This window comes from Arachis stenosperma, chromosome 3, assembly GCF_014773155.1.
Source record: "Arachis stenosperma cultivar V10309 chromosome 3, arast.V10309.gnm1.PFL2, whole genome shotgun sequence".
NCBI lineage: Eukaryota > Viridiplantae > Streptophyta > Magnoliopsida > Fabales > Fabaceae > Arachis > Arachis stenosperma.
The window spans coordinates 164,927,995-164,948,545 of NC_080379.1; the positions used below are offsets into that span (position 1 = coordinate 164,927,995).

The 20,551-nt window shown below is 36.7% G+C and overlaps 2 protein-coding genes across 3 annotated transcripts; both read right to left on the reverse strand.

The window, feature by feature from the left end:
• Nucleotides 1–3,432: 3,432 nt before the first annotated feature.
• LOC130967954 (uncharacterized) lies at nt 3,433–5,275 on the reverse strand. Its single transcript, XM_057893014.1, has 3 exons — nt 4,268–5,275; nt 4,000–4,185; nt 3,433–3,912 (listed from the first exon to the last, which is right to left on the reverse strand). The coding sequence occupies exons 1-3, from the start codon at nt 4,688–4,690 to the stop codon at nt 3,628–3,630; spliced, it is 894 nt and encodes a 297-aa protein (XP_057748997.1). The 5' UTR covers nt 4,691–5,275; the 3' UTR covers nt 3,433–3,627.
• A 5,724-nt stretch (nt 5,276–10,999) lies between these two features.
• LOC130967694 (2-oxoglutarate and iron-dependent oxygenase domain-containing protein CP2-like) lies at nt 11,000–14,964 on the reverse strand. 2 transcript variants are annotated; one of them, XM_057892670.1, is made up of 9 exons: nt 14,526–14,964; nt 13,779–13,826; nt 13,270–13,446; nt 12,999–13,149; nt 12,778–12,852; nt 12,413–12,537; nt 12,141–12,259; nt 11,790–11,901; nt 11,000–11,476 (listed from the first exon to the last, which is right to left on the reverse strand). In XM_057892670.1, exons 1-9 carry the CDS (start codon nt 14,829–14,831, stop codon nt 11,441–11,443), a joined length of 1,149 nt encoding a protein of 382 aa, XP_057748653.1. In that variant the 5' UTR covers nt 14,832–14,964; the 3' UTR covers nt 11,000–11,440. The 2 variants fall into 2 exon arrangements, with proteins under 2 accessions (XP_057748653.1, XP_057748652.1); XM_057892669.1 differs by having other exon boundaries at nt 12,778–12,864; nt 14,526–14,961.
• Between the last annotated feature and the right edge of the window lie 5,587 nt (nt 14,965–20,551).

The window sequence follows — 20,551 nt, forward strand, 5'->3', positions numbered from 1 at the left end:
CTTAGAAAAGCTCTCCGAAGGGATAAAGAGGAATCTCTGCTATTTGATAAAAGACAAAGAAGACCACAAGTGCCAGCTATGTGTCTCAGAGTTATCTGAAGAAAGCAATAATGAAACGGAATCAACCCACATGATAAAGGAAGAAGACAACACATCTGAAGGTCACATAATGAAAGAGGAGGACAGCACATCTGAAGCATCTCTCAACATTATTGCATAGTGACGTAAGCGCTTAGGTCATAGAGCACCAACAATGTAGCTGGTGCAAGATAATAAACAATGACGCAAGCAATGACGTCATAAGAAGGGTAAGGATGGGAATTGTCCATCAGACCCAACCATTATAAATAGGTTGCTTAGGCAATTGTAGAAGGCATCAGACATTAGAAAGCAGGAGGCTAAGAGTACTCATATGCTAGGAGAGCAAGGAGGAAGCTGCCGAGGCGATTCTATAGTTTGAAGAAGAATTCCCTTAGGAAAAACCAATTATAAACTCCCCTCTGGAGTTAGTATCTGCAATCTCCCCTCTGGAGATAAAAACATCTTATGTAAAATATTCTAAATAAAGGAAGTTTTTTTCCAGAAAGGTACGCCTTTATCCTAATTTCTTAGTCATGAATTATTTAGAAAGTTTAGAATTAACGGAAGAATCTGATTATTATAGATTATCTGCCTTATTAGATAATGAAAACAGGCTGTTCTAAAAACAGAATTAAATCTCAAATCAAATGAAAATTTTAATAAACAAAATCTTTTAAAAGAAGTTTTTAATAGAAGAAATATAATATACTATGGAAAAATTCAACTTGAAGCCCCTATAAAGATAAAATCCGCCAATGGAGAACTTGAAATAGCTTTGATAAATGATGAAGAATTGAGTAAACAGATTGAGAAAATTAAGGATCAACAAAAAGATCTAAAATTGGATGGATCCATATTAGTACTATACAAGTCTTAATCAAATCTACATATATGAAGGGAATTAATTCACCAATAAGCTTAGCAATCTGCGATAAAAGAATTACTGATGACCCAATAGATCAAATAATTGGAATTGTTCATGAAAACTTGGCAAACGTAAATGTTAAATTCAATGCCCATCTTGGATACGCTATACCTTTATCAACTGAAAATCTTAGAAGATCTATAAGCTTAGCTTATAAATTTCACAGAAAGAATCTAATGGAACAAGATGATGAACTATTTTCAATTACATATGCAATAAATTATGCTTTAACAAATAGCCATCATAGTATAATATTTAAAAACAGAGAAAGAATTTATGTTGATGAATTATTTCAGAAAATTGTAAAAACAGAAATACCAAAATATAAAGCTATTGAAAATCCAGTTCTATTATTAAAAGAACCATCAGGAAAATTAGTTTCATCGAATTTTCAAATAAGAGAATCTAAAATTAATAGCCCTTTAAGTTTATCTAAGTTAAAGATTAAAGAAGAAAATTCTGAAATAAAAGAATTAACAAAAAAGGTCGAAAAATTAAATGAAACCCTAAACACTAAGTTATGACAATAAATAAAGAAAAAAATATATGTAACATATCAAGACAAGAAACAAGAGCTCTTTGAAAGAGAAAATCGGTTGAATTATTTACAGTTTTCTGAAATAAATCAAAGAGCATTTGAAGCTCTAAAAATAATCTATGACAAATTGAAAGGAGAAGTTGAAGAGTTAGAAAAATCAATAGAATCTCTAGAAAATAGTGATGAATCGATGATAGAATTTGCAGAAATTTTAAGATAAATAATGAAGTATACAAAGATTGAAAGACCAGAAAACAAAATAAAAAGAAAAAGGGCGAAAAAATTAAAAAGTAAAATAAAGGAGTATAAAAGGGAGTTAAATAACCTTCAGTTCGAAATTAATGACCTTATAATAAAAAGGATAGAAATAAGAACAAATATAAACAAGTTGGAGCTAAACTTTAAAAAATTTTTAAATGCCTGTAAAATCATATTATGACTTAAAAGAATTAAAGCTGTTGAAAGAAAAAATGGAGAATGAAGTTGAAAAATTAAAAAGATATTTAGAAACAAGAGAAAGTGTAGAAATAAAAGAATTTTTTGAGGATTTGAAAAATTATATTAAAGAAAAAGACAAACAGGTAAAAGATTTTATATACAATAATCCATACAAAAAAAAATATTATAAACTAAAACAAGATTGAAAAACTATAAAAATGAAATCAGAATTAGTAGTAGAAATGGTCAATACTTTTGACTATGAAATTGCAAATTATAAAGTACCACCAACCAAATCTATACAAATTATAAACTTATTCGAAGCAAAATTAATAGAAATTTTGAAAAAGAAATTACATTTAAAAAATTGGTATCAGAGCCAAGTTAACGATTAAGAGTAACACTTTTTCTTTAAGCAACACTTTTAGTGATACACTTTTAAATCAATAAAAAACAAAAATTTGTAAATCTGTACCAAAACACATCTGTACACTAGATAGACCTATAAATAAACATATGAATACATTGATAAATTATATTATTTTTATAATTTAACTACTACCACATATAATTAACTTCAAATTACTTCCTTCTTTTGTCGTTGCAGATAGACGTACGTGAATTCACTTTTTGAGAAAGAGACTATCTTCTTCAAGTAAGTAAATATTTTGCTGTTCTATTCTTTAAATTGGGAGACATAAATTGATTGGTTTTGCTTCCTTCAAAAAACTGAAATTCAATCATTTTTCTGAAATTTTAGACAGTCACAACATTTGGCCACTGATGAGGTTCGCCGACTCCATGCGGTAGCGTAGGATCTGAGGTCCAATTCAAATGTAATCTTTTTTAATTCTAATATGTGAATCAAAAAGTGCAGATTAAAGTTAAAAAAGATTACATTTAAATTGAACCTTAGATCCCATACTTACAATAATTTATTTAGTGTTTCTTTTCTCCGAGCCATAGCCCCTTTTTGTCACAAAAAAACAAAAAAAAAGATGGGTTGTGTTACATAATATATCAATGTGAAGAGTGAAGACCCACCTACACAATATATAAATAAATATAATACCAATATATATATATGTAAATAAATATATTAATATATTATTTGATAAATTATATCATTTTTTATAATTTAAAAATTAAAATTTTATCTTTTCTTATTTTTTATCAATTATTTTTATAGAAAATAACAAATATTACAAAAAAAAAAAAAATAGCCACAGTTTTATACTTTTATCAACTATTTTAAACTGTTTTAATTCTTTCGTGATTCATAACTTAAAAAGAGGGAAAAACATTAACAAGTCTCGAACTCAACCTCTACCTGAGTCATTTGTTCAAGTGGATAATATTCCTTGCTTGCAAATTAATCTTGAAATTTCTATACCGATCAAGAATAATAATCTATTTAATTTATTCTACACAGCTGACATGTTCAATCAAGAATAATCTTGGTCTGAAATATAAATAAAGTGAATATTATTGGGCTATAATTACCTGAAAAATAAACTAGAACAATTCAGAGTTGACTACATTATTATTCCGTAGCTTTAAAATGGTGGATAAAAGTGAATTCTTTTTCGAAAGAAAAAATCAAAGGTGATGGTGATCTCAAACTACAATTGAAAAAGTGGGAAGGTCAATGATATGTGCAAGATTTCTTGAGGGAAAGAGGGAGAGTGATCTTGTTGGGATCCAAAGTGATGGAACAATCAATCCTCTTGTAATATTTGGGCTTCACCAATTTGCCAAGAACGTAGGCCTTGGATCTAACCACAAAGCTGAGTTTCAATGGCACCGGCACCGTTGGCATCCCCGTTGAGCTGCTAAGGCTAGCGCCGCTTCCATACAAGGGGATCTTGTTCCCCATCACTGCCACGCTCACCACCCTTTGACTCTTTCTTGACTGGTAGAACTTCCTCATCTGTTATTCATTTAAGAACCAACAAATTAACCAAGTAATGAAAACAAAAAATGTATATTTATGCTTAGCTTGCTGTCGTATTCTTACATCGCCGGAAGCAATTACGATTTCCGAATATGATAGATCTAAAGGTGTTGATGCCACATGGACCCCGAAGAATGTGCCAGTGTTACGGTAAGTGAATTTGACGGTAGAATTCATGGTGATCATGTCAGTGTTCACACCCGTGGCATCAGAACCAGCTTGAACTCTCAGATGGTCAAACTTGATGCTCTGCCGTAGACACAGAACAAGTTAAAGGGGGATATGGTGGAGGAGTGAAGATTAAATTAAATGAAATGAAATTAAAGGAAACCTTGACGAAGATGTTGGGCTTCATGGGCCTGCTGGCACCCCAGAGGATGAGAGAGAAGAGGGTGAAGAGAAGGAAGAAGGAGAGGAGGAAAGCGAGAAAATAGTAGCGGCGAGTGTGGACACGCGCGTCATGTTCGGATTGGAGAAGGCCTTCTTCTTCGATGATGGAGTCGATCTGATCCTTCTTCTTGTTGATGAGCTTGCGAGAAGCGGAGAAGCGGCTCGACGAGGACTGGCGAGAGTGGCGGCCCATGGACGACTGGGAGTGCGGTGGGGATCCCATTGGGCTGAGCACCGGCGTCGATTGGAACGACGTCGTTGTCTTCTCGCCATCGTGTGATGGACTCTGAACGTAGTACACTGCCCTCCTCGGAGATGACGACGCATCTACGCTTGTCACTTCCGAATCTGTTTTTGCATGCATTTCCGGCCCCCGTGGTAATTATTAAGCAAGTGTTTGCACAAATTGAAGCTCCAATATCTACTATAAATATATCATTGTGGCTTAGAGTAAGATTTTTTAAGCTTCAAAGGGAAGAAAAGATAGTGCAGGCAGTAAAGTTAAATAAAGGGACACAACTACACAAGACGACACGGAGTGGAAATTGAAAGTGAAAATGGGAACGGTTGAGGAAGATGAACAAGTAATGAGCCGACAGCTAGCTTCGTTACAGTTGTCACTACCCAACAGTAAAACAAACACGAATCTGCTACACACTCCATCAATCAATCTTCTTCAAAATGGATCGCAAATTGGGATAATATCAATTTAAAGCGCCACCACATGCCCGCCTTCTTCATAACACCTCACTCTCTTCTACTGTACTATAATCACATCTTTTAAACCAATGTGTTTAGACACTTCTACCTTCATTATCTTTAATTGAGATGCGAATGTCGGTGCCTCTCGGATCTGTCGTAACCCATCAATCCAGCTGACATGGGTTTCTGGAATTTATATGACTACTGTTACTGTTATTTCCACGTCAGTTCTTTTTCTGCGAAAGTCATTTTCACATTTCATGTACTATCCATCCCTGATTAAGAAAAGAAAAAATATATCAGACTTGGCTAACAGCCTCGAGAAATCAGTATAAAAACATGAAACCTTTTATTCTTTGTCTGATTTTTTATTCCCATATTTAATACATTATTTATGATTCTATTTTATTTTAAGACGCATTCATATTGCTTTGTAATTTAATAGCGTATGTAACCTCTAATTCAATTCATTTTCAAATTCCAAGAGTAACGGAAGCCTTTGGTTCAGATAAAATCGCTAAGTTAAAGGAATTTACTGATTTGGTAAATGATTCGGATTCAGAACAAACGGTTAGTTGGAGGTATGAAAATGGGCTGAAGGAAGACTGTTATTGTACAAAAAAGGGAGCCCAAGCATGGGATGAGGTTTGGGCCAAAAACAAGAAGATGTATAGCAGGTTGGAGGATTTAACCGTGGGCTACATTACCGCAGGCCCAAACCAAGCTGATTTTGGCACAAGCAGCCCAGCTAAGGATCAAACTCGGACTGATGGGGAGCGTGCGTCTTCAGAAGCGGGCCGGGTAGTGCTCCATCTGGGTCCGCGGTGTATTGCAGTGAAGAAGAGAGCTGTGGCTGATGACCTGACGGCTAAGAAGCACAGACACGGACACGGACACGGGACACGACACGGACACGGACACGGAGACACACCAAAATTAAAATTTTACCGGACACGGACACGGCATATATATATTAAATTTTAAGAAAAAAAATCAAAAGTCATAATATATATCATATATATAATATGAAGTCAAAATTTACAATTGAACTTATAATCACTTCCTAACCCCTCAAAAAAAAAAAAAAAAAACACATGGAGTATTCTTTAACTATCTTTTGAACTTCACTACTTCCTATTTCCATATCCTTTCCAAAAAAATATGGGGCATCAATTCTAATGATATATCCTTTCCAAAAAACACGTGGAGGAGGGTGACTTTTGCTATGCTCTGAAGGTGAAGGGTCGTGTAAAAAATGAGGGTGGTTTTTCATGAGTTATTTAAAATGTGTGAGAGACTCCTTGTGCTTATGGGGTCCAAGATTTTTTTGGGTTAAAGGTAATTTTTTTTTTAAATTTCTGCAATTTTTACATGCCAATCATGTCCTGGCGTGTCCAATGCCGGGTCCTCGTGTGTCCAGTGCCGTGTCCTCGTGTGTCCAGTGCCGTGTCATGGCGTGTCCGAGTAAAAAAAAAATTTTTTTTTTGCGACACGTGCTCAGGTGTGTCGGACACGTGTCCACCGCGTGTCCGACACGTGGACACGGCAGTAATTTGGTGTGTCCGTGCTTCTTAGCCTGACGGCCATGGAGACGCCGAATAATGGCCAGTCCGGGGTGGTAGCTCCACGACGAGACAGAGACAACCTGGACGCTGACCACGGTTCCATCGGGAGAATTGAGGGGGATGCCGGGCTGAGGACAGATGGTGATGAGGGCTTCCATGGCCCACATAGAGACATGTCAAGACGTCCTGTGGCTACATGGCAGAACATGAAAGGAGTTGATCTTTCCAGCGCAGGTGGGACTGACAGAAACGCCGAGGAGGCTGGAGTGATGTCCGAGGGGGCTGATGCAGTGGATGAAGAGAGAAGCCTGAACCCTGCAATAGCAGATGAGGGCAGTAGTGCAACTGGAATCGTGGAAACAAATGAAGGGCAACAAATATCTAAGACTGAAGAACAGTTGGCGGAGAATAGAAAGGCGTGGGATTTAGCTGTAGAATCTGGAGCGGTGCAGTACGATGAAGAAGACGACTTAATGAGGATATTACAAGAGCAGAATGAAGCGATAGCTGAGAAGAGAAGGATAGCAAAACTGAAAGAGAAGGTGCGAAGAAGCAGACCGAAAAAGTTTAAACAGGTGTGTAAAAATGTTTTAAAATGATTTTTAGCTCTTGGAATGTTAGGGGGCTGAGGGGGGTTGGAAAATTGAGTATGATAAAAGAGCTCAAAAAAAAGCAAAAATTAAATATGTTAGGCTTGGTTGAAACAAAATTGCAAGTTGTGAATAAATTCGATGTCGTACGTATTTGGGGAAGTGATGCGGTGGGCTGGGAGTTTGTAGAATCGGTAGGCACGTCTGGGGGTCTGTTACTAATGTGGGATGAGTTGCTTTTTAGAATGAATAACTGTTACAAAGGGAATAGGTGGCTATGTGTTGAGGGAGTTTTATTGAAAAATGAGTTCCATTGTGCTTTCTGTTTGGTTTATGGTCCGCATATGAGAGTTAAAAAACTTGTTGTTTGGGAGGAACTGAGCTACATAGCAGGGTTATGTCAAGTCCCGATATGCTACTTGGGTGACTTCAATGAGGTGATACAGGTTGAGGAAAGGAAAAACCAGGACAGATTAACAGCGTCTGCAGAAGAGTTCAAGGGTTGGATCCAAGACATGCAGTTAGTGGACTTACCGCTGAATGATCGTAAGTTTACATGGTATAGAGGTGGATCCTGTAGTCGTATTGACAGAGTCCTACTGAATGTGGAATGGACTGAGGAGTTCCCAGAGATTCGTTTAAAAGGTGGTCCAAGAGGCTTGTCAGATCATTGCCCAATAATAGTCGAAGCTACTAAGTTCAGAGGAGGCCCACGTCCGTTCCGGACTTTAGACTCATGGTTTACACATGAAGGATTCCTAAGAATGGTCAGGGAGGAATGGCGGAATATTGGAGAGGGACAGTTCACAGATAAATTGAAGGCTCTTACGGTACCTTTGGGAAAATGGCATAAAGAGAAATTTGGTGACTTGGAAAAGAAAATTCAGCGTTTTGAGGAGGAGATCAAGAAGGTGGATGATATGGTTGGAAATGGTGTCTATGATGGTACTATGGAGGCAAGAAGGAAGGCTCTAGTTAGTTGTTGCAAGCAGTGGTATGTGAGGAAAGAGATACACTGGAAACAGATGTCGCGTTCTAGGCATGTGAAGGACATGGATAAAAACACTCGGTACTTTCATACCTTGGCCTCGGCAAGAAGAAGGAACAATAGGATCGATGCTTTGGTGATTAATGGAAGGTTGGTAAGAAATCAAGGAAGGATCAAGATTGCCATCAGAGACTTCTACAGAGAGCTGTATCACCAGGAGAGATCCCCGGTAATAGGGTTTAGAGACGGTCTGGTTAATCGGATTAACGAAGAAGAATCAAGTGCATTGGAGTGCATACCATCATTGGTGGAGATTAGGGAGGCTGTTTGGGACTGTGAATCCTCTAAGGCTCCAGGTAGCGATGGGTATAATATGAACTTCATCAAAAAGTGCTGGGATGAGATCGGCACGGAGTTCTCGACAGCTGTTCTGGATTTCTTTCGATCTTCAAGATTGCCGCCTGATTCCAATGTTACTTGGGTGGCTCTGGCTCCGAAGTTCACTGGAGCCAAAGAGATCAAAGACCTCAGGCCGATCAGCATGGTTGGATGCGTCTACAAAGTCATTTCAAAGGTGATGGTCAGAAGGATGAGATCAGTGATGCCAGGCTTAGTGGGGGAGACTCAAAGTGCATTTGTGAAAGGTCGGAAAATTCATGATGGGGCCCTGATTGCGTGCGAAACAGTGCATTGGTTGAAGGCGAGGAAGAAGAAGGCGGCAATTATTAAATTAGACTTCCAGAAGGCTTATGATAGAGTGAAGTGGAATTTTGTGGATATTGTGCTGCAGAAGATGGGATTTGGGCGGAGATGGAGAGAGTGGGTTAGGGAGTGTATCGGTTCAGCGTCCATGGCAATTCTGATAAATGGCTCCCCTTCCAAACCATTCAAGATGGAGAGAGGCTTGAGACAAGGTGACCCTTTGTCCCCGTTCTTGTTTGTTCTGGTAGTTGAGGTCTTACACAGGATGATAGGGGAGGCAGTGAGAAACAATCGTATCTCGCCGCTGCTGGTGGGGAAGGAAAAAATAGAGTTATCACATCTCCAGTTCGCAGACGACACTATTTTATTTTGCCCACCGGAGGAGGAGACCATTAGAAACTATGCCAGACTCTTAAGGTGCTTTGAGATCATGTCGGGGTTATCAATCAACTTTGATAAATCCAGCTTAATCCCAATCAATTGTGAACAGCTATGGACTGACAACATGTGTAGCTTATTGGGATGTAAAAAAGCGAACCTCCCAGTCCGTTATCTTGGCATTCCTTTAGGAGCAAACCCGAGGCTGGTAAAGACATGGAAGCCGATAATTGATAAGGTTGAGAAAAAGCTCAGTATGTGGAAGGCTAAGGTGCTAAATAAAGCGGGTAAGCTAGTCCTTATTAAGTCTGTGTTGAATAGCTTGCCAGTGTACTATCTGAGCCTATATAAGATGCCGAAGGCCGTGGCAGAAAAGTTGATATCATTACAGAGAAGATTCTTATGGAGTAAGGAGGAAGGTAGGAATGGGATAGCACTAGTCAAGTGGGAAGTGGTTCAGGCCCCTAAAAAGGAGGGAGGCTTGGGGGTAGGAGATGCAGTGATTAGGAACTCCGCTCTACTATTTAAGTGGTGGTGGCGATTTTCAAAGGAGGAGTGCCCTTTATGGAAGAAGGTTGTTTGCTCCTGTTACGACCTGAAGCCCAATATGATGTTATCAAGTCAGCCAATGCCTACTAAAGGGGGTCCGTGGAAGGACATATGCCAGTTGCAGCTCAAGGATAGTAATGTAAGGGACAAGATGATTACTGGGTTGTCTATGGAGGTGGGTGATGGTAGGAGGACTCTTTTCTGGGAAGATGTTTGGCTACAAGGCGGTTCCCTCAGGTTGAGGTTTCCGAGACTTTTCTCTATTTCAAACCAGCAAGGATCTGTCATAGGGGATTGCGGGATTTGGAATGGGTTAGAGTGGGAATGGAATTTCCAGTGGAGGCGAGGCCTATATCAATGGGAGTTGGAATTATTGAACAGGTTACACGAGGTTTTAAGGCCTACAAAACTAGCAAGTGATAAGCAAGACAGACTTGTGTGGAAGTATGGTAAGGAAGGATTTTTTTCAACTAACTCTTTTGTGCAGGTGGTGCAATCAGAGACTCTACCAGAGGATATCACAAGTTTCAGCTTCACCAGAACCATTTGGAAAGGTTTGGCGCCACCACGAGTGGAGTTATTTATTTGGTTTGTGCTGATAGGAAGAGTAAACACTAAAGAGAGACTACATAGGTTGGGAATTCTAAGGCATGGGGACAATATATGTGTGTTTTGTAAAAGAGATGTTGAACATATTTACCATCTGTTCCTGGGGTGTGAGTTTACTTGGCAGGTATGGTGTCGATGGCTTTCTGATATCGGGAGAGCGTAGTCTATTCCAGGCTCACTCAAGGAACATTTTGAGAGTTGGACAGGTGGCGTGAACAGTAATGAGGAGCGGAATTGGTGGTTAAGGTGCTTCTTCGCGGTCATTTGGAATATATGGCTTGAAAGGAACAGACGTATTTTTAATTCCAAAGAAGGTGATTCAGAAGAGGTGTATCAATGGTCCTTGACCAGTTATAGAGAGTGGAGTAGCAGGAACCTTGTTGTTGTTGATGGCAATGCCGGAGATGACAACAGGGGTAGTTGATTTACTTTGCTTTATTTCCTTTATTTTCATGTCCTCAGTTTGATTATATGCTGCTCCACTGTATTGTGTTGAGCTCTCTTGTTCAAAAAAAAAAACCTCTAAGAAATCAAACAAAGTAATACTTTAATAACTTATTATGCAAAAAAGCAAAAAATTAGAAGTGCGAAATTGGTCCACTACTACATCACATGCTTCGCGTGCGGCCGGTGGAGCTCACACACGCCATGCTTGAGTTCAGTCAATTAACATTACCCTAAGTTGAGAAATTGAATACAGATTAATATTAAACTAGATTCGCAATAAACCTCCAACATAATCAGAAATTGAATTGCTATCTAAAATCTAAAATGGTTAACCATGTTAATCAAAAGTGCATCGCAAGATGACGACAATCATTGTGCACACCATGCACCTAACCTCTCAATCAAATCTAAGATACAAATGAACTAAGAAAAAAGCTAACAGAATATCCACAAAGAGAGAGGGGAATGGACAGCAGCATTATTACAGGAAAAATTTCTAGCTAATTTATAAAAATTGTCCCCTTCACATTAGTCCTGTTCCTGCATGGATTTACAACCAACCCCTGATCCATTAAACAAACAGATCATGCAGTTGCTTCGCCTTTCCATTTGAACAAATCCTGTACGACAAATTCATATGGTTATGTTCCGCAAAACAACCATAATGCATTTCTAAACGTGCAGTACAAGAAAAAACCTAGATTGGGAAGCACCTCTAATTAAACAGCAACATAAAACAGGCCAGAGTAATAAGGGTATACAAGAAGTCAACAAACAAACTTTATCCAACCAGCTTGGTCACATAATCATCAGCATTGCCCATTGGGTTCTATCGGTTAATTTATACTGACTACTGAGTACTGAGAAATCAAGAAGTCAAGAACACTAAGAATGTAATGCATGCACATGAAGAATGATTGTATAAAGATTTACCAAGCTGGTAATATCTATTGTTTTGCGCTGCCGATCTTTCTTCTGACGAGTGCACACATTACACCAGCTAGAGAAATCTGATTTATACCTTTGCAGCTCTCTAAAAGCAGAACTGCACAGAAATAATGCAACTTTCAATCTTTAATTTGGAGAACAACAAAAACCAGTCTAGATTATTGAAATATATGAAGAACATTATTCTTACAATCAGATCTAATATTTGAGTATTGAGTAAATAATAGTAGCATTCTCACAAAAATTGCAGAGATATAGAAATTTCCATGCAAGAAAAATTACAATGATATAATTTGTATTATGTAGAGAAGTAGAATTGAGTGCAAGTGAAAATACCTTCGGCACCAAAGAACTAGGTTAACCCGATGACCCCATGTAGTGGCTCTAGCACCATGGCGATGACGACCATGATGAAGGACAGCTTGTCCAGGGACATGCGAATAATCAAAGATCTCCTGCTTTGAAATATTGAACTCCATTAAAGAGTATTTAAGTGATAAAGAACTGTTTACTAAAAAGAAAAATTTTATCACAACAATTTTATTTTATTTTTTACATTATCACAATCAACCATCCAATCTTTATGTTATTCCATCTCCGTGACTTACCTCTGCAATACTTTCTGTATTTATATGTTTATCACATCGCATGCCCCGAAAAAACAATTCCCCTCCAGAAAATTGCTTGCCCAGGCAAACATTCAAGGTTATGTCTGCATCATCCACATGGAAACCTACAAATGTAAGAGTATGCATTAGATATTAAAGGAAAGTTCAGGAAATATTAAATAGTAAAAGAATCCTACTTCCTACGTTATTGAGAAATCTATATGCCAATAGCTTATATAGCATGCTGATATGGTTGTTTGTAACATATGCAAGACAAGAGTAACACACTAGTTTTAAGACAAACTCGAATGCAACATATGATATAAGTGAACTGCAGAGAAACTCTACCCAAGTAGAACTTGTACCTAAGTCAATATCTCTATCTTTGCCATATTCCACAATAAACCCATGATGAGCATCCAGGGTTGATCCACCAAGTTCTGCAAAAAACACTGCACAAAAAGGGATTAATTGATGAACATGTCCTATGAGGAATGAAATTTAAAATCTTAATCTCTTCTGGTAAAAAATTATGTAATTGGTCAAATCAGCATGTGTTAAATTTAATCATTGAGACTTTATTCACCTTTAGACAAAGGACTAATGAAATTTTCTCTAAGCTTCGCAAGCATAGTTTGAAGGCCAAAGTCATCGAGTACAGTACCATACTTATTCATTGTATTGGGACGTATAATCTGAAATTTTGTTTTGAAAGCCCACCTCTCAAAGCTTTCAACCTGGGGAGGCCACAGATAAATTTCAACATGTACAAGATATAAATAAATACAAGTACATGCTTCTGCTTCCAAGGTCTAAATTAAAGGAACAGAATACCGCTAGTTAAAATTATAAATTACCTCAGATAACAGCAATTCACAAAAGTGTGGCTGAAGCATTTCAAATGTAAAAATGCCAGGGAAGGGCTCAGAAACTATACTTCTAAAGCTGTCTTCATTATTATCACTAATTGCTTTCAGGAATGCTGGGACAAAGAATGCTGTAGGATTCATAGCGTACAACTCTTTATTGAGTGGCTGAAAATTGTGATACAAAAAAACCGGTAAGTCTAGTTAAAATGAATCACAAAAGAGGATATGTGAAGTTTATCATTAAACTTCAGCACACCTAAATCTTAATCATATCTGTTGTTTTGAATTAGAAAATAGCTTCTTTTAGCAGCTGAATAAATTAGGTTGAAACATAGATAAACAGATGCCCAAGAAAATTGAATATTTGAGCTCACGTTTAATATTTAGCAGGGGACTGAGAAAAACTAAATCATAGAATCTATGATATCCATAAAATGCACTTCCATTATATATATATATAAAAGGTGCAAGTACATAACAGCTTAGATATTGTATACCTTATAATTTGATAGTATCATCTGTGTGTATTCTCTATACTTTTGGTCCTGCCAAATAACATCACAACCATCATAAAAACAAGTGATAGAATAATAAAAGCAAAAACAACATTGATAATAGTAAATTCGAAATCATAATCATTTTATAAAAGATAAACAGAGAAAAAAGCCCTATGTACATCAGTTAAACACCATCAAATGCCACAAGTTAAAAATCACACATTCTTAAGTTGACTTTTTTCCCGGGGGGGGAGAACAGAAACTCACCATATATCGCAACACATTCCATAATGCTACAGTACAATATCAAATATTTCTCACAAACTGACAAGCATAGAGAACCAACAACCCCCTCCCCCCTCTCCCCCAAAAAAATCATGCAGAACAACCCTAAATCCTCTGCTTTCATTCTATCCAGGTGTTGTAAATTAATTTTACAATGACACCCAATTTAAACCCTTAAACCTGAAGCAGAAGCATCACCAGTTGTCTATCCTGTCTTATGCTAATTAACAACATTTCTTGAGACACAAGGTATGCAATTTACCCTACCACAACACTACCAATATTAAAACACACAATCCTTTCCAGCAATAAGCTTCAAGAAACAAGCAAGAATGACCAGGAAACAAGCCTTTCAGGTAAGGACAACGAAATGAAAAACATTCAAGAACACAAAACATGCTAGCAAGCGCGACTAGACCATGAACGAGAGAGAGAGAGAGAGAGAGAGAGAGAGAGAGAGACCCTAATGCGAGCGGCAGGAGGAAGATAGTCCAGGAGAATGGTTCTGAGGTACTTGAGCTTGTCCCCGCGAGGTGCATTGAGCATGTTCATCGGAAGGTGCTTCTCCAGAGAGCTGAAAATCGAAGGGCTGAAATCCAACTCCAATTCATCGTACGATTCCGATACGTGGTCTCTGATCGGGTTCACCCTCAGTCTCTGGCTCGAAACCGCGCCACCGTATGCGCACCCGGGGACGGCGTTTTCGGCGCCCCTCAATGCCGGGGACGCCACCCTCCAGTGGTCAGTCGATTCGCTGCGGAGGGACATGGTTCGAACCCTGCATTGCAACAATCAGCGTTTTTCTCTTAACATAGCATTCATGGTGCCGAAGGAAATACTTTAGGGGAGATTAGGGTTTTTGGTGAAAATGCCTGTACCTTTTTTCGTTTTTCTTTTCTTTTTATTTTTTATTTTTTATTTTTTTTGACAACTCTTACTTGTGATTGTGATTGTGATTTGTGAATGCTGTTCATCTTATTTTTTAAGTAAGGCATTATTGAATTTTTCTGTTTATAAGAAGTTTGATTATAAAAAAAATAGACAGCAAGACCAAAAAAAGAGACTAGATCACTAGATAGTTTTGCAAGTAGTAGATGATGATATAGGTGATTTAAAAAAAAAAAAGTTATGGTTGAATATGGCCTTGTGTATTGATTTTATGCATGAGTTAATCTTTAAAATCCTCCTTAAAAAAAAAAAAGTCTTCGTTATCTAATTTTATTCTTGAATTTTTTTTAAATTAAATTAGTCTTTAAAAAAAGTTTTTAAAATTTAAACTTTAGTCTCGTTCTTCCTCCTCTTCTTTCAACGTTATCATCGCCACTACGCCACCACCACACTATAAGAAAAACACTGAGTATCTGGATTTAGTATTGCAGATTAGCGGCAGATTTACTGGCGGTAACCACGTCAAATTCGTAAGGTTAAGTAATTACCGTTAGATTCTTTTTCGACGGTAAATTTGCCTATAATATTTGGAGAGAAAATAAATTAGATTGGCGCATTCTTTATCTTCGAAAAAATCCGACGGTAACTGAATTTAGTGAAACGATGCGTTTTGGTGACCCACAATGCTTTACCGTAAAAAATTTCTGACAGTAAAAGGGGCGTAAATTCAAATCATGAACCTCTTGCCCCTCTTTCGAACCCTTACCGCCATCACCATCATTCTTCTCTCTCGCGTTCCAGCTGCCATCACCATCGTCTACCATGGCACTGAGACCACCGCCGTCGCCACCTCTCTCTGTCGCTGTCAACTCTTTACGCCGACGCCTCCTCCTTCTTCTTCTTCTTCTTCTTCTTCTTCTTCTTCTTCTTCTTCTTCTTCTTCTTCTTCTTCTTCTTCTTCTCTCTCTCTCTCTCTCTCTCTCTCTCTCTCTCTCTCTCTCTCTCTCTCTCTCTCTCTCTCTCTCTCTCTCCTTTGTTGTCACCACCATCTGCCGCCACCGCAACTTTGGGACCAAGGCTGCAACATCCACCTCTTTTCTTATTTCTTGCTCTATTCTTCGGTACAGGTTCTTAAGCAACTCTTTTCCAATTCCTTTAATTTTAGTTCAATTTAGTTTAGGTTTGAGTTGAATTTCAATTTTAATTTTGAATCAGTTTCAAAGTTAGTTTAGTTTAGTTTTCTAATCTTAGTAGATTTAGGTTGATTAATTTAGGTTAAATTCAATACATTAGGTTTTGAATTGTTGAAGTGTTTGGAATTCTCTAATTTTGTTATTTTCTGCATTGAGTACTGTTTTGCTGAGAAATTATTACTGAGATTGTTTGATAATTGTTTAACTTTAGTTTAATTTAGTTTAGGTTTGATTAGAATTTCAATTTTAATTTTAAATCAGTTCCAAAGCTAGTTCAGTTTAATTTTCTAATCTTAGTGGATTTAGATTGATTAAGTTAGGTTAGAATCGATATATTAGGTTTTGAATTGTCGAAGCGTTTAGAATTGTCTAATTGTGTTAATTGCTATGCTGATGATTGTTTTGCTAAGAAATTATTGCTGAGATTGTTTGATAATTTGATATTTACAGACATGTCTACAGGTAGACGTGCTGCGGATCAGGCTACTGGTCGTGGTCGTAGCCATGGTCGGGGTAGAGGGAGGGTTTCTTTTGGTACCTTCGGGACTTCTGGATTCTCTCCCTCTACTCCAACCACTACGGTGACGGCACAGATTGCAGATTTAACGGATTAGCCGTTCATCATGGTCCATAACCCCAACTACATGCCTCCGTCTACAGCGACGACCTTGCCTTCTATTGCTCAACATCCCGCATCCACATCGACACTGCCTCCAGCGATGGATACTGCGGCCCTAGAGTCTAGCCACATAAGTGAGGCAGCAGCTGATGCCTCTCCACCACCTCCCATCATACGGTTGAATATTTGGCCTAATGGCGACATGAGGTAAGTATCACATTGAATCTCATGTATTTTCTGTTTATGGTTATCGCTGAAACTGCCTAAAAATTTATTATAGTTTAGCGGATTTAGGTTTGAATGCTGGTTAGTGTTTTTAAGTTTCAATGATTATGATTAACTTTATTGCTGAAATTTAGTGAAAATTGATTTCTGTTTAATGGATTTAAGTTGATTTGGTTGGCTGGTAAGTATTTTTAAGTTTCAATGATTATAATTAATTTTGTTGTTGAAATTTAGTGAAAATTTATTACTGTCTAGTGGATTTAGGTTGGTTTGGTTGGTTAGTGTTTTTAAGTTTCAACGATTATGATTAACTTAGTGGCTGAAATTTAGTGAAAATCGATTCCTGTCTAGTTGATTTGGTTGCCTGGTTATTGTTTTAAGTTTCAATGATTATGATTTCTATTTAGTGGATTTAGGTTGATTATCCATGTTTGTAAGTTGTTAAGTTTGCGCCGAACAACAACCCGTGTAATCAAGAGATGACTAATGTCATCAAGCTGATGTACGACTATCCCTGGTTCAGCTATACGAAGATTCCCACTGAGACCAGGGAGCAATGATTTCAGAAATGGGCGGTAATTATTTTTTTTAAGTTTCAAATCTTTTAAACTTGTTTATATATTTTATCTTACTTAACTAATTTTAAAGTTTCTTTGTTGCAACTGCACTTTAGGTGGGACGCAGAACACGACCTCACCATCAGGAAGATATTCAACCATAGAATGCATCGGTGGCTCCATCAGATATTGGATGATGTTCGTCAAGGGTGGGACCACCGGATGACCTAGCTAAGACTGGACATAAAAAAGGCTATATTTGTTCATTAGGAGACCGATGAGGGGTTTCGGCATCGGTATCTCACCAATAGAGCAAATAGGGCCTTAACCAAGTCGTCCAAGTATACTAGCGGCACAGTGACCTTCATGAAGACCAAGGCTAGGTTGGTATATAAAGTAACTTTAATTTTGTTAATAACTTAGTAATATTCTCTTGTATATCATTACTAGGCATCTTAATCATATTGTTTCAATGCAACATGTGTAGTCGGAGTCGTTGAATTCCGAGGCGACGTTGGCGAAGACATTCAAGTACACCTACACACTGAAGGAGATCAAAGAGACAATTGCTGATCAGCGGTCTTAGTACCATTATGTGAGTAAACATACATCTAGTTATCTTCTGCTATAAAACTATTAGAGATTAACTGTATATCTGTCATACTAATCACAATAACTTGCGTTACTTATACATAAGTCCTACACACAGAGACTAGAGGCCACGACTCAACAATCTCAGCAAGATGGGGAGGATGCCACCGATGGCTCTGCAGCTTCATTCGTCAATCCCAACGCAGTTTGGCACGAGACCGCCTCAGCGCCGTACAAGAACCGCGTATACAGGATGGGGTCGTTCTTTGCCAGCAGCCTCCACACATCCACGTGACCATGTTGAGGTCGTCATCAGGATCCACCACCAGTCGAGCTAGGAAGGCGTCGATTTGATGCTACAGGTGCAGGAGCTCCAACGCAACCTTCAACAGCATGCTCTAGTTTAACGATTATCGGAAGAGGTATCAGGATATCTTCAACTGTGTGACATCTACGGATGACCGTAGGCTGGAGTGGGGGGAGTCGCTGGAGCGGATGCAACGTATGGAGGCTCGGATGGAGGTTTACCAGGCCCAGATGTGCGCTGCTGGCATCGACTTTGCTGGTGGCAGCGGTCCTTCTAGTGGCAGACAGACATCATCGCTTTCTGCGGCACCGACTCAGGGCCACGAGACCGACGACGACAACTACATGGATCTGTAGTTATTAGTTTTTTGTTTTATTATTTTGTTGTATTTATTTGATGTACTTGACTTTTAATTATTTGAACATTGTATTATTTATTTTAAATAAATTTTTTTCACTATTTATGAATAGAGCACTAATTGTGTAAAAAAAATTGACATTGCGGTCGAAATTACCGTAAGAATAATCCGATGGTAATAGTGCCCGAAACAACATTTTTGGTTTTTTGTTTTATTGTTTTGTTGTATTTATTTGATGTACTTGATTTTTAATTTATTTGAACATTGTATTATTATTTTAAATAAATTTTTTTCACTATTTATGAATAAAGCACTAATTGTGTAAAAAAAATTGACATTACCGTCGGAATTACGGTAAAAATAATCCAATAGTAATAGTGCGCGAAACAACATTTTTTAGTTATACATTTTAAATTATAAATTCTTAATGTTAAAATTTTAATTATAAATTTAAAAATAATTTTCAATCATTTTAAGTAAATAATTGAAATGACAATAACTGATATTATATATTTATTAAAATTAATTATTAAATTAATTATTATATATTATTTTTAAAATTTTAATATATGTTACATATTTTTAATATATATTATATATACTTAATTAGTTTAATAATTGAATTTTTTATATATTTAATATGGTTAAAAACTAATACTAACTTTATTATGGTTATAAATGAAAAATGGTTTAAGAAGAAATTTATAGACAGAAAAACAAATAAAATTTAGGAGTAGCTACAATGCAATACAATGCAAGAAGAGCAGCTAGTACTAAAGAAGTACTACTAGTACTTAGTAATGAACTACTTTAAAATAAAGAAAGACCCTTAACCTAGCAATCTACTATTGTTCTTGACCCATACGTGACCACTACAAGTACTTGCCATTTCTCACGTTATACAACTTACTATTGTCATGTGTCTCCACCTGATAAGTGACATGATCAAAATCTACGTCATATATTATTAAAGTTAGTCATATAAATGGCCTTATCCAAATTTTGAGAGTATCTTTTAAGTCTTTATCTCTTTCCTACTTTGTGTTGTAACGAGGATGCTATGGATAAGAATGGATGTCCATTAATGAGCAATTCAACTTTCCTATATCGAGAGGAACAAATTTTTATGTTGAAGAACATTAATAAGGTTTGAAAAAGCAAGTTTTGTATGCCTATAAAAAGTTGTACGGGCAAAAGGAATATACACATAACAACAACAACAACTGAATATTATTCTCTCTCCCTTTATACACATAGCAATAATAAAAACAAATGCTATTCTATCTCTCTTTACTTTTTATACTTCTTTCTATATATATATATATATATATATATATATATATATATATATATATATATATATATATATATGCAATTCTCTCTCTCTTTACCTTTTATACTCCTTTCTATCTTTGTATATATATATATATATATATTACAACATATAATATTATTATATATATATAAATTATTATTGAGCTAATTATTTTAATACTAGAGTCTTCTATTTATATATCTTTATTTTATATATCTTTTATTTTACAACACTTTGAAGTATTAACTAAAATAATATTTTATATGTTATATAAACTTAGATCTATTTTTACTTTTAAGACTAAGATATATGAATACAAAGATAATAATAAAAATATTCCAGTTTAAAAAAAAATATAAAATTATTTTATTTTTATATTTATGTTTTAATTTTTGTTGTGGAACCAAATTTCAGTATTTTTTAGTGTGTATTTTG